Source organism: Felis catus, chromosome B1 (genome assembly GCF_018350175.1).
Source record: "Felis catus isolate Fca126 chromosome B1, F.catus_Fca126_mat1.0, whole genome shotgun sequence".
NCBI classification, from domain to species: Eukaryota; Metazoa; Chordata; class Mammalia; order Carnivora; family Felidae; genus Felis; species Felis catus.
The window spans coordinates 172,583,394-172,598,177 of NC_058371.1; the positions used below are offsets into that span (position 1 = coordinate 172,583,394).

The window sequence follows — 14,784 nt, forward strand, 5'->3', positions numbered from 1 at the left end:
CTGCAGATAATACAAGTGTGAGTGGGGTTAAATTTTTTTCCCTTCTCCATTTAGCCTTCAGTTAACTCTCTTAGCTCTGTTCCCTGGTGATCTGATAAACACAGGTATGCCAACTATGTCACTAGGCAACACTGCTTATAGTAAAAATGATGAGTAAATTTGCACCTGAACTCAGAGGAACTACAAATAAACTATAAATACCTCACAGGTAGCCATAGCTTTGACTTCCCTGAGTGTGACAGCTCTTGTAATTGGCATATCCCTCATGGGGACCCTGGAAACTAAGTCTATGGAGTGGTGTGGCACATCGTTTCCTGTGAGACCCGAGATGTTTAAAACCAAGGCAGCCACCTACGTCCACCTGTTGCGAGCTTTCTCTCCTTCAGCTTTCACTTGGAGCAGGGACTCCCAGATGGCTACGGGAACTGCTTACATGGACTGCTGTGAGGATCACAACCACGGGTGAGGAACACTGGATGCTGTCTTGCTTGAAAGCTATGGTTCCTGTCTGATGTCCTTCTAAGTAAACACACCTATGGTAGATTTCTGACTGTTCAGCTGAACCTAAAAAGACCCATACATTTGCACGGCAGTAAAAGGACATCTCAGAATGACACTGCAGATGTTTTACAATCGGTACCCCAGCCCCTCCCCTCTGTCTGTTCTTTTAGACTAACATATATCCCTGACAAATAAAATACACACCTTGTACTCACCTTTCTTTGTTGTTATTCCTTTTCTGGGGAGCCCATCTTCCAGGTAACATATCCTACCTCCCCATAGTCCATTCCTTCAGCCATCTGCTGAGGTGAAGCTATGGATATTTGCAACCAGAAAGAAAGGAGATATTGCATAGGTAAAGAATGCAAGGAAACTTTGCTGAAAGGCTAACTGTATACACAGAAAAAGAATGGAAATTTATTAAGAATAAAAAACAGGCGAAATTGGTGGAGAGATATGGCAATAGCATGTTAAAGTGTAAAATGTCCAGATAGAGTGTCTAGACCAATTGAAGAAAAGAGCAGAGTAAGGCAGTATATCAAATGCGCCCTTCCTTCTGCATTATTAGCCATGGGGAGAAGCCAGGGAGCCCTGGATCAGCATCAAAGGCAGGGGACTTTAAGAGTTAGGCAATTTGGTAATCTGTAACTTGGGAGAGGGAGCAGGGGTGGAGGGAAGGATAACAAAGGAGATGGTTTACCAGTAGTTCAGGGAGGGAATAGTGTTGCTGTAAGTCAGCTCCACCTCTATCTTCTTAACCTGATTATCCTAATCAGCCTGTCCCCGTGGAATCTGTAAGCTGATTGTTAATTGTATAGCAGAATTTTCAATGGCATTACAGCTTTCTTTAATCCCAAACTATTCAGATCTGTCTCCTCTATTACAGGTTGCCAAATACCCTAACTTGTTATACTTTAGGGCCAACTCCATTATTTCCAAACTCTGAGAGTGGTTAACTTGAAAACTAACCAACATGTGGCACTTAGAAAAAAATTTAGTTCTTCTAGACTTGCTAAGGGCTCTAGTTAGTCTCCTTTCAGTGTGTGAATTCTTAGGTTAAAACACCCAGTATTCAAAAGCAAAATAAAGAAAACCAGTCAACAGAACGAGGAATGAAGTATACGTGCAGAGACACTAGCAAGGTATCCTGGAGACCTGGAGGGGAAACAGCCCCAGCTCCTAACTTGCTGTTGTTGATGTCAGTTGCCTCTGAGACTGCTGCACTCCCTGCTCTTGGACTCTGTGACATAAAGCTATATCCTTCTTTTAACAAAACACTGTTTTTGCTCAAGCTATTTTGTGGCCAAAAATTCCCTAAAACCAAAAACAGTGGTTGGGGCAAAGTATACAGAATCAGGTTTTATCATATGGAAAGATTCTACTGATGAATCTATTGATGAGAAGGAGAGAGAGAACTCAATTAGTGCTATTTTATTTGGGGTTGTAAATTTCCTATTCATCTTTTTATTCTCACAGGAGCTAACATAGTGCCTTATACACACCACATTTAACACATTTAAATATTTTTTGAATGAACATATAATTAAAAAACAATGAATCTACTTGGTCAAAACAGTATGTCTAATTATGGAGTTTTTCAAAAGCATTTCATTTCCAATTAATAAAAAATATTCTTTGCAATTCTCATTAGCATAATTCTATGATTAAACACACATGCTTTTACCCACACCAAAAAAAAAAAAAAAAAAGATGCTGTTTTCTATGCTCTAAATGCTGAAAAGCATATTTTGGATTTCATTTCTCTGGATTTTATGTTAACTCATAGGACTATAAAGCCTGCATAGCGTAGTCATTAAGACTGTCTGCAGAATATTCCAGTTCTCCTCCTGCTGGGCACATGATAGAATTGCATTTCTCAACCTCCTTGAAGTTGGGTGTAGCCACATGACTTGTTGGGCCAATAAAATGGCAGCAGAAGTTATATGTGTCACTTCCAGGTAGAAGCCTTCAAGAGCCAATGTGCAATTCATCACCTCCTTTTCCCTGCCCTAGCAATTGTGGAAGCATGTGTTGGGATGGAGCCTCTGATAAACCGGGGCTCCAAATGACCACCTGTAACAGAGTTCTGCTGACCCTAATTGGATATGCCCTGTGACTAAGAAACAAACCTTTTTCTAAACCAGGAAGATGTGAGGGTCTTTTGTTACAACAGCAAAATTTACCTGATATATTCACCAGACACCTCTCTCAAAAGTGGAATGAAAGCAATGAATAGCTCCAGCCTTCAATCTGTCTTCAGAATAGTAACATTTTGTATAGCATTGCATCATTTATAGAATACTTTCTTATAGAAGTGTACCTCATTATCCAAACTCTCAAAATCCAAACACAGGAACTGAATGAAGTCAGATACATTTTTGGACCAATCCCCCATTCTCTAAACCCTCACTACCTGCTATCTGAAATTCAGGAACCAGATACATTTAGATGAGGTGATACTCCTTGCCTTTCAAACTCTTGCCACCTGAACTCAGGAATGGAAAAAATTTAGCCAGTAAAGGATTCTTGACACATTATTTTATTTGTACCCTTAAAACTGTTTTTCTATTACATTACCTATGAGACCCTCAACATCTATTGAATGAACTGTGTGCTGTCATCATTCTAATTTTACAAACAAGGGAAAAGAGTCAGGGAGGTTCATAAACTTGCTGGGAATAACCTAACACTTTAGTGGCACAATCCCAGACTTTCTGGCTTCAAATCCCTTGCTCTTTTCACTAGGTACTAAGCTTCCTAAGATCTCTGACAGCTGTAAAATTCCAAGATTTGATACTAAATTAACAGTATCAAAAGTGTTTGTGATTTAAAAAAAATGTCAATGGCATATTTACAGCCAAGAATAATTAAATTCATTCTTTAAGCAATTCTACTTGCCTGAACCTAGTCTAATTCAGTATCCTGAAGCACAGGACAGGAAGAAATCCTAGAGATCATTACTTGCAGAACTATGAGGCACTATGAAAGAATTTAGGGGGAATTAGACTTTTCCTTTGACATACAGTATATTTAAAATGGTGACTTAAAAAAAATGCTTTTAGATGATCTTCACTTTGGTTCTTACCAAATTGGCTAACCTCAAACTCTTTGCTCTCCCAATTTTTATAAAGCCTCTGTTTAAAGAAATACTCCTGAAGAATTGCCTGTCTGTCCATTTCTATAGGTTCAGTGGTTCTCAACAAATGAATTTGGAAAAGGTCACAAAATATATTCCCCTTTAAAAGGGTTATCTTTAACATTAGCCAAGAAGTTGAGTAAAAAACTGTTGAAATTTGACTAACCCAGTGATTTCAAAGTTATTTGACTTCAGACTCTTATTTCAAAGAAATAAACTACTGATTTCTCATTTCCTGGAACAGAGTTTGGGAAATACTGTTCTAGGTAATTCTAAGTGTTATGAATGGTTCAAGTGAAGCCTTTAGGCAACTTATCTTTAGAGTTTTATTACTGTCCTTCATTGAAGAACACTGTCTAAGGTTCATTATTTTGCGTAGGAATATTTTAAAGATGCTGCCAACCTTACCATGCCATCTCCCTTTTTATTAGGGCCCATGAGAGAATGTTTCTTCTGAGGCCTCATCACCAGAAAATATCCTGCTTAGGCAGAACTGATCTGTTTTTATCTTGTAATTAGAAACACACTGAAACTTACTGTCCCCCTCCCCCCCGCCTTTTTTTTTTTTTTTTTTTTTTGCTAGCTGCTATGAAGCCCAGAGCCAAAACTGTGACTCACTTTTAGTACAGGATCTTACAGTATGCACTTGGTATTATCTTTTTCCTTGACTGGGTATTATTTTTCTTGCTCTGCCTCAATTTTCTCATTTAGTTTTGTTTTATCCTTTTGTACCACATGGAGACTAAGGGGCTTCAAATCATTTTTGGAACTCTATATTGTATATATTAAGTCCTGCCTTACTAGTTTCATGTTGATTTTTCCCTACCTGCCCCTTTACCTGAAAATATCAGTGTATTCACCTTTGTGTAAAAGTATTCATAGTGACGACAAACCAATAGAACCTACACATTCACTATACAGGCAAATCCGCAAATGCTTAAAACCTGAAAAAAGAGTTAGTATTGCTCTTTTAGCGGTCTAATAATCAAAACGACTCATTAAACTGTTTTCTAAACGGAAGGAGAATTACCATTTACTGGGTACCAGTAACTGCTAGGTACTTAATATACAACCGTTTCACTTCAGTGTATTTGCACATACACTGTCTCTGAAAGGACAAATTAGAAACTGGTAAAATTGGTGGGCTGCGGGGCGGGGGGAGGGGGCGGGGAGAGAATTTGTACAGATCCCTCTTGTACCTTGTGAATTTTGTGAATACATCAACTATTCCAAAATGTTTTTTTTTTAAATCAAATGGGACTTTAGGAAAGGCGGCAGTAAGGCTTTACTCTCTGCTACCGCAAACTTTTTTCCTCGTCAGCTTTGGATCCCCGAGTATGTCACTGAAATGCCCAACGGAGTTTCCAGGAGGCACGCCAGCTTTTACTGAAATAAAGTCCCTTTCTGATTCTCCACGCTCCGGGATGAGGCAATTACTTAAAATGAAAACTGAGATTGTGATAGCCTGCGGATAACAGTGGAAAAAAAAAAAATCCGAAATGGTTTCCAGTTGGTTTTATTAGTGGAAGAGTGCCGGGAAGAAGCCGCGCAGTCCTGCCTCGGCCGGCGGGCCGGCCGCACCACCGCGTGCAGAACTTCGCCCAAGTCGGAGCGCGGCCCACACGCAGCTCCGGGCCCCCCGCTGCGCGGCGGGGAGGCCGGGCCGGGGTTCGAGCCCCGGGCGCGGCTGGGGCAGGGCCCTGCTCGGCCCACCCCTCCGCTCGGAGGTGCCCCGGAGGGCCCTGCGGGACCCCGGCCACCACGGCCCGGAGGGAGGGTCGCGTGGGGGCGGGGAGCGGGCCTCCGTGCGCGACCAGCCCGCCGCGGCCCCCTCCCCGACGCCGAGCAGGAAGGAGCACTTACCGCGTCGGGCTCCGGAGGCGGCCGGGGGTCACAGCGGGGCGAGGCAGCCAGGAGTGAGGCAGGGGGCAGGCGGGGGGCGGGGGGCAGCGGGCCGGGGAAAGGGATGCTCGGCCCCACGGGCGTCCCCAACCCCTCCCCGGCAGCCTCACCCCCGGTGCCGGCCGGCCCGGAGCCGGCCACTCCCCCTCCGTCAGGCTGCGCTAGGCCGAGGAGGCACGAACTCGTCGGGCAGCCCTGGAGGGGGCGGGCGAGCGGGCGAGCGAGCGAGCGGGCGAGCGGGCGGGGGTCGGACCGGCTCGCCCGTCAGACCCGGCGCGGCGCGAGCGGCTGCCAGCCCCGCCCCCTGCCGCCAGGCCCCGCCCCCTCCGCGCGGGGCCGCGAGCCCCGGGGGACAGCCGCCGCCGCCGCCGCCGCCGCGGGCTTGGCGGTTTCTCTTTCCCTCCACCCCCAGCGCGGCGCGCGCGGACGGCTTGGGCCGAGGAGGGAGGAGGTGGAAGGAGGTGGAGGGAGAGGGAGAGGGAGACCGAGGAGGATGCGAAGGAAGGGCGAGGCGCGGGCTCTGGCGACGGGAGCTCTTGGGGGAGGGGAGCGATGGGGGAAGGGGCGGAGGAGGGACGCCGGGCTGGGCGGGGCTCTGGGGGAGTGGGCGGGGCGCGACGGACCTGACAAAAAATTCCGGTTGTTCCCGCCCCTTGAAGCTGGGATGAGGGGAATTCCTGGGGCTGGAAGTTTAGGAAGAGGCCCCTCTTCAGAGCAAGAAGAGAGCGGGCCTGTGGATTTTGATTCCTTGGAGAACAGGACTGTATTGTCCTAGAGTTTTGGGGGAACTCACCAAGAGTCGCCTCTCGTCTCCATGTCCTGTAACTCTTCCCTTTGCAACAACCTGATAATTATTGTGCCCCAGGCAGTGGGTTTGTGGCACAGCAATTATGATCCTCAACTCTGTCACCGTAATCCTTGTTTTCCAACGGTGGGATAATAGGAATTCAACAAAAGTAGGTTTTTTATTCATACCTGTAGGCAACGTATGTTAAGCAACAACTATACTCTAGGTGATGAGAATACCAAGAACTAATTTATTCGGCGCCTCTATGCCAAACACAAATCTAAAGGACTCAGTCGGACAAAACAGCTAAGGTCTCTGTTCTCCGTGGAGTTCTTGGGGGAATAAAGGAGGGAGGGAGTTTTCTTCTTTTGTCTCAGAGTGACGTGTAAAAGAAATGCTCACCTGCTTTTAGTTCTCAAAGTAATGCACATGTTCATTATTTGCAGATTCAGTGTTTGCTACTTTGAGCTAGCTATATGCCGTCCTGAGGACTGAATGCGTTCATGTGTTATTTCTCCCCCACAAAATGACATTTCCTTAGGAGGTCTTCAGTATATCTCCACAATAAAAATCCAATGCAAGCAAGTGGCCCAGAAAACTGATGGATCAAATCATTAGCAGGACAACATAGCCCTAATATGATAGCGCCTGGGATGGCTGGCTGATTTATTTTGTACCTTCCCTCTTGGGGAAATGGTTAAGGAAAAGCACCATAGTGTAAAACAATGAAGCATTGACATGGACTGTTAGTTCAAAAGGAAGCGGATGGGCCTATTTAAAACTGTTACAGTCAGGAAAGGTACATCACAAAAGCTACCAGTGAGGGCTCCAATCACAAAGCTCAGGATATATATATATATATATTTTATCAGAGCCATGTGTTTGTGACTTCCACCCCTTCCCATCCCTTTGCAACCATACCCACATGCACAAACAAAAATTATTTCAGTAGTATTGTGTTTGTTTTATTTGAGAGAGAAGATGCGCACGCATGCACGCATGAGCGAGCAGGGGAGAGGGATAGAGCTAGAGGGAAAGAGAGAATCTTAAGCAGGCTCCACACCCATAACCAAGATGGATGCTGAACTCCATCCCATAACCCTGGGATCATGACCTGAGCCAAGATCAAGAGTTGGATGCTCAACCAACTGAGCCACCCAGGCACCCAAGTAGCATTGTTTTTAAGTACACAAGTTGTGTAAACTTTTGGCTTGAATTTTTGGGATTTGGTACTATTTTTCAACCCCCATTTGATTTTTTTTCAGTGTTAACATTTGTGCAAGTAACAGCAAATGACATTCTTCTCATAGTTTTTTTTCCACCTCTCATTTGTTGTTCAGTTTTGGAATTTTAATTCAGTCTTTCTCATTTGGGTTTATAGTGAGAAAGACTAGAAAAGCATTGCAATCAACTCACATTGCAATTGCGGTAAAAATTAATCCTAATTTAAGACATAGGAATTCCCATAAATCCTTTCCTTTTTTTCATGTCAAATATATTTTTCATCTCAAAATCTATTCTCTTTGATTTACTCACCTGTATTTTCAGTTTATCTGCTCTACCACTCCAGTAAAAGCAAATTAAATAAAACATTCCTCATGGTTTCGCACCCTGCTGCTGGCCTCAGCTCCTACCTTGCTTGTTCTCAGGCTGTTCCCCACACTGGACTCCTTCTCTTCTGCCAACACATCAAGCACTTGCCAGTGAAGCTTTTACATGTCCCTTTGTCTGGATGGCTTTTAGCTAATCACGTGACTGTCTCCCTTTTCCTTCATGTCACTTTTCCTGACTACCCTATGTAAACCTACAAACTGTGCCTCCCCCCTCTCTCTAGCTCCTCATTTCTCAGCACTTAGTACACGTGACATATATCTCTATTCCCACTAGAATGTGAACTCTGTGAGAACAGAATCTTGTCTGTTTGGTTCAATGTACATCTCCAGTGTCTCTTACTTATGGAGTCTGTCACATAGTAGATACTCAGCAATTTTTTTTTCATTAATATCTATTCATCATTTATTCTGGGTTTGTTCAATTAGCAGATAGCTGTTACTCCTCAGTAAATATTTCTGAATGAATGAATGACTTCAGGTGAGAAAGCGTGTATTCCTTTTTGTAATGCTCAAAGGACTTTCATGCAATTTGCCTTACAACTGACTCATAGGACTCAGATGTATTAATAAGGTCTAAAATAAATAAGTATCACCCTAGTTAAAATTAGTATTTGAAATAGCTGTTTCTAATCTCCCATTCTGGCAATATACTAAGGAACAGGATTTGCAAAAGCATTCACAGCTAAGAACTTATGCTGAGATTTTACAGCATGGCCCATAAATGGGTCTATGGTATCAGAGAATAATGATGGATTAATAAATCCTGTCAAAGTCTTAATATTTTTCCGTGAGATTAAATAATATAGCACTGATCAGAAGTGGAATAATTAGACCTAAAATTTGATTAATGATAATTTGATAGATGGTATTAATACTCCTTTGTCAGTGCTGTAATAATTTTAATTGATAATCATGATGGTGAAGTTAACACTGTCTTAATTTGGTTAAAGCATAGTACTGATAGGGACGTTTGGGTGCCTGCATCAGTTAAGGGTCTGACTTCAGCTCAGATCATGATCTCACAGTTCCATTCTTGAGTTGGAGCCTTGCGTCAGCTCTGAGCTGATGGTACAGGTCCTGCTTGGGATTCTCCCTCTCTCTTCTTTCTCTGCCCCTTCCCTACTTGAGCTTTCTCTCTCTCTCAAAATAAATAAAAACTTTAAAATAAAAGTTTAGTACTGATAGCAAACAGAACTTATCCTAGTGTGTAGACACTTAATAAAGAAATGATGTGACTTTTCATTCTCTGCCCTAATTACCAGTTTGGGTGAGTGGGTGGGGGGATTAAAGTCTTAAATATCATTATATACAGTATCTGCGTTCAAAATCTGGATCCTGGTAATGGGATGTCTTTTAGAGGATTTAGAATTTTTTCAGCAGTACTGCTGCTATCCATGTTTTGGCATGAAACAGCCTCCTATTAAAATACAGAGCTTATTTATTTTTTTAAGTTATTTATTTTGAGAGAAGGAAGGGGCAGAGAGAGACAGGGAGACAGAGAATCCCAAGTAGGGTCTGCCAGCACTGAGCCTGATGGGAGGCTCAAACTTATGAACTTCAAGATCATGACCTGAGCAAAATACGGAGCTTTATTATTATTATTATTATTATCATTATTATTATTTTTGGGAGATAGAGAGGCCGCAAATGAGCAAGGGGCAGAGAGAGAGAGAGGGAGAGAAGTGGGGCTCACCCAAAGTAGGGCTCATGTTCCTCCGATGTGGGACTTGAACTTGCAAACTGTGAGATCATGAACTGAGCCCAAGTCAGATGCTTAATGGCTGAGCCACCCAGGTGCCCCAAATACAGAGCTTCAAAAGGCAGAAGCAGATCATACCCCTGGAAGGAGAATCTCCATGTTGACAGAGACAGGTGGCCAAGTAAACCCAACTCAAACTTTGTCCTCTTGAAGTTCACCTCAAATTTTTACTCTGATTTCTCTTGATTTCCCAGAGTAATTTAATCCCCTTTTAACTTGGTTTAAATTCAAAAAAGGTGGGGGCAGGGAACAAAAGAAAGAAAAGGGGGGAAAAAGCTTCCTTGGCTTCTTTTACCACAACCAAACCCATCTAGAATTTTCACAATGAACTTTACTAAAATCTAAAGGAGAATAAAAATGAAATTGTTATGGAAAATGTAAACAACATATATAACTCCACTCATTGTCAAGTGACTCTTTCACAGTTTGCATTCTTCTAAGAACATCTGTTTCCAAAAGCCAGGTGTAAATTTGCAGACTATCTCTGTAGTTTCCTCCCCTCTTGGCTCCCTTTCTTTCTCCACATGGTAGGTCACTTTTCTGTCTTTTGCATGGGAGCCATCAAGCCTGTCCCAATTACAGCCAAGGCTAAAAGCCTCACTTATACTGTTCAATTCCTACCTGTGGCTCAGAACGATACAGCATGGTCCCAGTTCAATCACAAAACTTGGGGGCTGACACCACCTATAAGCTCCTTCTTCAGGTGGGACTCTTCTTACACACAGAGGGAAGGTCACTCCAGCCCCCTGTCAGGCCACCTCCCTCCATTCCCCAGAACTGCTCTCACAGTGCTGGGGACATGGGGAAGGAATGTGCATTCTCTCATGCACATATTTCCATCCACCCATACGTAAGTAGCCCTCCTACAATCAATCAGGCCACATTCTCTGACTGGAAAAAAGGTTTTTGTAAAACAACTTTAAACACTTCCTGCCAGTCCCCTCAACCTAAAACACAAACCTGATTCTGTTCATTCCCTGGTATCCTACTTAAAACAGTTTAGTGACCTTTCATTGTCTTTGAGGTAAAGGTCAAATATCTTTGCATGTTTGCAACATCCTTCATAATTTAACCCTTGTCTCCCCAGGCCTATGCCCATTGCAGTGTCCAGCATGTATCATTTCTCCCACAATTATGTCTTTAAATATGTTTCCTCCATCTGGACTTCCCTGCCTTTCCAATTCCTGCTTGCCTAACCCCCTTAAGACTCAACTCAAGGGTCACCTCTTTATCCTGATGCCTCCAGGCTGAGTGTGTTCTTCCTCTGAAAACACGTAATACTGCAGGGGAGGAAAAGTAATTTTCCCTCTACCCTTCTAAGGTTCTTGGCTGAGACACTCTCTGTAATAAAAGACAGATTAATAGGAGAAAAACAAAAGTTTAGTAATATATGTACCTTCTGAATACATGGGAAGTACCCAGGAAAACTGGATAACTCCCCCAAATAACCCAAGCCACCACCTTAAATATCATCTCCAGCTAAAGACAAAAGATGTTGGAGTGGGGAGGAGGGCAGTTATGGGAGGTTACCAGGCAAAGCACACTAAACAAGGGTATGGTTGTTGTGCAGATTTAAGTCAGTTGCCTTCTCTATATGTAAGAGTTTCTAGAGATTTAGTCATCTTCCTCTTCCTGGTACAGAGGAGACACCCTTAAAAATGGAGATTTGCCTCATGAATGTAAATGTTTCTTACAAAAGGGTGACTTCTACTTGGTTTTCAGAACTTTTCCTGTGTCTGTGCTTCTTAAAAATAATCAGCGAAAATTAATCCTTATGCCAAAGGGGTGTATTTGGGGGTGGTATATTTGTCTCCCCTTCCAAACCTCTACTGTGCCCTCTAGTGTAGCAGTTACTTGATGGGCTGTGAACATTGGCTAACTGGTCTATCTCCCTGACTAGCTAGAAGTCCATAATTGCAGGCCATAGTGATTTGTTGAATGAATGAATGAAAAACTACCACTTGTCTATGAAGCCTTGAGAAATAACAACTTTTTAGAGTAAGGCCAATGTTTCCTTGGAGCTCTAGAACATACACAAACAAGACCTTTCCTCTAATTTTTAACATTACTTATAGCATTACCAGCAGTCTCATGACACTTTAGAAGGGCCTTAATTTAGGATTCCATAAACTTACAAGGCAAGGGAATGAACACATAGTTCTTATATTTATTTTTACCCACTAAAATAATTATTTCAGTATTTCAATATACTTGTTTTATTTAAAAAAAATCACAGTTGCAAGGTGACAAATTGATGTTGATTTCTTATGAGTTAAAAAATGTTCCAGGATGTATCTTCATACTTGATACATTACTTCCTGATTCACTAACAGACAAGGAGCACTCAATCTGGCTTCCATTTTAATGTTCTCAGATCCTAAGTTCATAACCACATCACCGTGCTGATGGTTTGCTTATAGAATATTCATTTCAGCAACGCTCACCAGCTATGAAGAGGCCCACAGCAGAGGAGACGCCGTGTTACTTGTTATGGGGGAGAGAACAAACAAAGATGAATCAGACAGATATGTAAACTGAAAAGTCCTTATCAATCATTATGCTTCCTCTTCCTCCTCCATTTTGTTCATCTTTTTAAAAAGCACACATGCCTCTGTGTTCACACTTGCATTCTATATTCAGTGACTATACTTAGCACAGAATTCTCAGGGAAAGATTCTGGCTGAGTAACAAGCAGCTGACTTGAGACTGGAAAAGAATGGGTGAAAAGAAGGAGGCATGCACTATATAGATTCGAAGACATTTGAGTCAATGGTCGGAAGAGGCAGAGGGCTCTTCTGAATCTAAGTAATACTATTTCTTGATTGTCTTGGTGGATGGAGAGGAAAAGAATAAAATGCATTCATAATTTGACATTGAAATGCCCTCTTGGGACACCCAGTTCTTTTTACCTCAGGCTGAACCTATTGGGCCTAATACTTTCAGACTCTGAACAATTGATTTCACTCTATTTCCTAGAGAATCAAAGATTGTGTGTATTCTAGCATCATGAAGAATGTTTCGATCTGTGCTTTTCTGTCTCTTTATTCATGTAATTAACAAGAGAGTCCATTTCAATGTCAAAATTAGTTGCCAGAAACTGTTCCTGGAGGCCAAAAAAATGCAGCGGTTATAGGGATCCATTCCAGGGTGGTTTTCCCTTCTTGCTTGCCCTCTCTGAGCACACTGGTGGGGACAGACAAGCCTGCCTCATGGGCCTTTTAAGGAAAGTGGCCCTACCATGTTCTTTCCGGCATAGGCTGGTATCTCAGGGCAGCAGGTTTTGTTAGTGAAAACAGACTCTTTTCCCTGCCACAGGTGATTGGGAGTGGGAACGGTGCAGGCAAAGCAGCCATGTATGGGCTGGGTGTGAGAAGGCCAGACACTTCTGAGGAGGCCTGTGCGTGAAGGCCTCGGGTGAACTCTACCCAGTCTCCAGCTTTCTAAACACAGTGGTGGCAGATCAAACCAGATATTCCCCAGCGGGGAGGTGAACAAAGAGAAGGCAGGTTAGTGAACCATAGCCTGTAGTCTGAGCAATGCTGAGCACCTTCTCCGGTTCTCTGAGGGGCTGGGTGTACTTTCCAGGTTGACCTGGCTGAACTCGCTGCTGAAGACGTGACCTCCTGTGTGGCCTCATGCCCTGGGTTTCTTTGCAACAGTCTCACCACAGCCACCGAAGCAGGCAGGGATGAGGCTCTGGTCTGGTCTCCTCCTGTCTGAGCTAAGGCTCTCTCTGAATTTCTTTTCAATTTAGTTCAAGCTCTGGCCCAGTCTTCCAGTCCCTTTCTCAGTAATCTCCATTTCTAAAACAGCAAAAAGCCTGTGTGGAGTGGTGGGGACGAAAACTTTTCCTTTTTTTCCCTCCTGGATTCTTTGGCTGCTCTAATAATTAAATTGACACAAGACAGATTAATAGGAAAAAAAATTTTAATTTCATATATACAAAAGCTCATAGAAATATGAGGCTCAAAGATGTAACCAAAGCAGGCCGCTTTTATACCTTTCATACAAAGAAACCATTATTTGTGAAGATTTAACAAGGGGGTTGGGATAGCAAATTGATAAATAAATAAATAACAAGGTTTATTCGTACAGTCTTCTTGGCCCTGAATTCTCCATCTCTGGCAATAAGGATGCCTTCTACCCTCTAGGTGCAAGAAATGTACTCTTCACGTGAGGAATTTATTTCGTGCTTTCAGCGAGGCAAAGGAGGGTCAGAGTGTCCTTCTTGCACTGTGTCGTAAGTAATTTTAATTGAAAATAATCAGTATACCAAAGTGGCATATTTTGGGGTAAACTTCCTGAACCCCATCAGTAGAGAAAGAGAGAGAAAACATTTATCGGGTTATAATTTACATATAGTAAAATCCACTCCTGTTATGTACAGTTCTAGAGTTCTGAATCATGCATGCAGTTGTATAGCCAGTATATATCTTAACATCAAGATATAATCTATATATGGAACATTTCCCTCACCCTCAAAATTCCCTCAGGCAGCTTTGTAGTCAACCCTCCCTCCATTTCCAGCCTCTGGCAACCACTGATGCATTTTCTGTCCCTGTAGCTTTGCTTTCTCCCTCGTGTCACATAAATGGATCATACACGACCATCTTTAACATTCTTATTTAAAGCAGCATGTGCCTTGCCCAACTCTCTGTTAGAAGATCATACTTGGCCTTATTTTTCCAGAACATTTAACATTATCTGAAAATAAACTCTTGTCATTATTTGATTACTGTCTGTCACTGGAATGTACACTCCTTCTAGAATGTGAGCGTAGAGACTTTGCTTCATTTGCTACTTCATCTCCAGGGTTCAGAGCACTGCCTGGCATTGTGTAGGTTTTCAGTAGATATTTGTAAAATGGACCGCTAAATGAATTGAGGACATTGGAACTTCCTGAAACCCTCTCCATACTTAGGCAGACTTCATTAATAAGAAATTATCTCCTCCAACAAAATGTGTTAATCCAAGCATTGCTGTGTTGCTAAAGTAGTTTGTCTGCAGGCAACACAATTAGAAGTAATTAGGCTGATCCAGATTATGAATTGTCTTTTAAACTCACCTTCTGGGTGATTAGATTACC

At 42.7% G+C, this 14,784-nt stretch overlaps 1 protein-coding gene across 8 annotated transcripts in view; it reads right to left on the reverse strand.

Moving 5' to 3' along the window:
• The window catches only part of KLHL5 (kelch like family member 5), a 98,124-nt gene extending 87,786 nt beyond the window's left edge, over positions 1 to 10,338 (reverse strand). The window contains exons 1-2 of one of the 8 annotated variants that reach the window (XM_023253193.2): positions 5,501 to 5,626; positions 717 to 814 (exon numbers count right to left, since the gene is read on the reverse strand). In XM_023253193.2, coding sequence (XP_023108961.1) covers positions 717 to 766 — 50 coding nt within the window. In that variant the 5' untranslated portion in view covers positions 767 to 814; positions 5,501 to 5,626. Of the gene's footprint in view, positions 1 to 705; positions 815 to 5,500; positions 5,630 to 10,319 lie in introns of those variants that run through there. The other 7 variants (XM_019829631.3, XM_023253194.2, XM_019829630.3 and 4 more) reach the window with 7 other exon arrangements.
• Between the last annotated feature and the right edge of the window lie 4,446 nt (positions 10,339 to 14,784).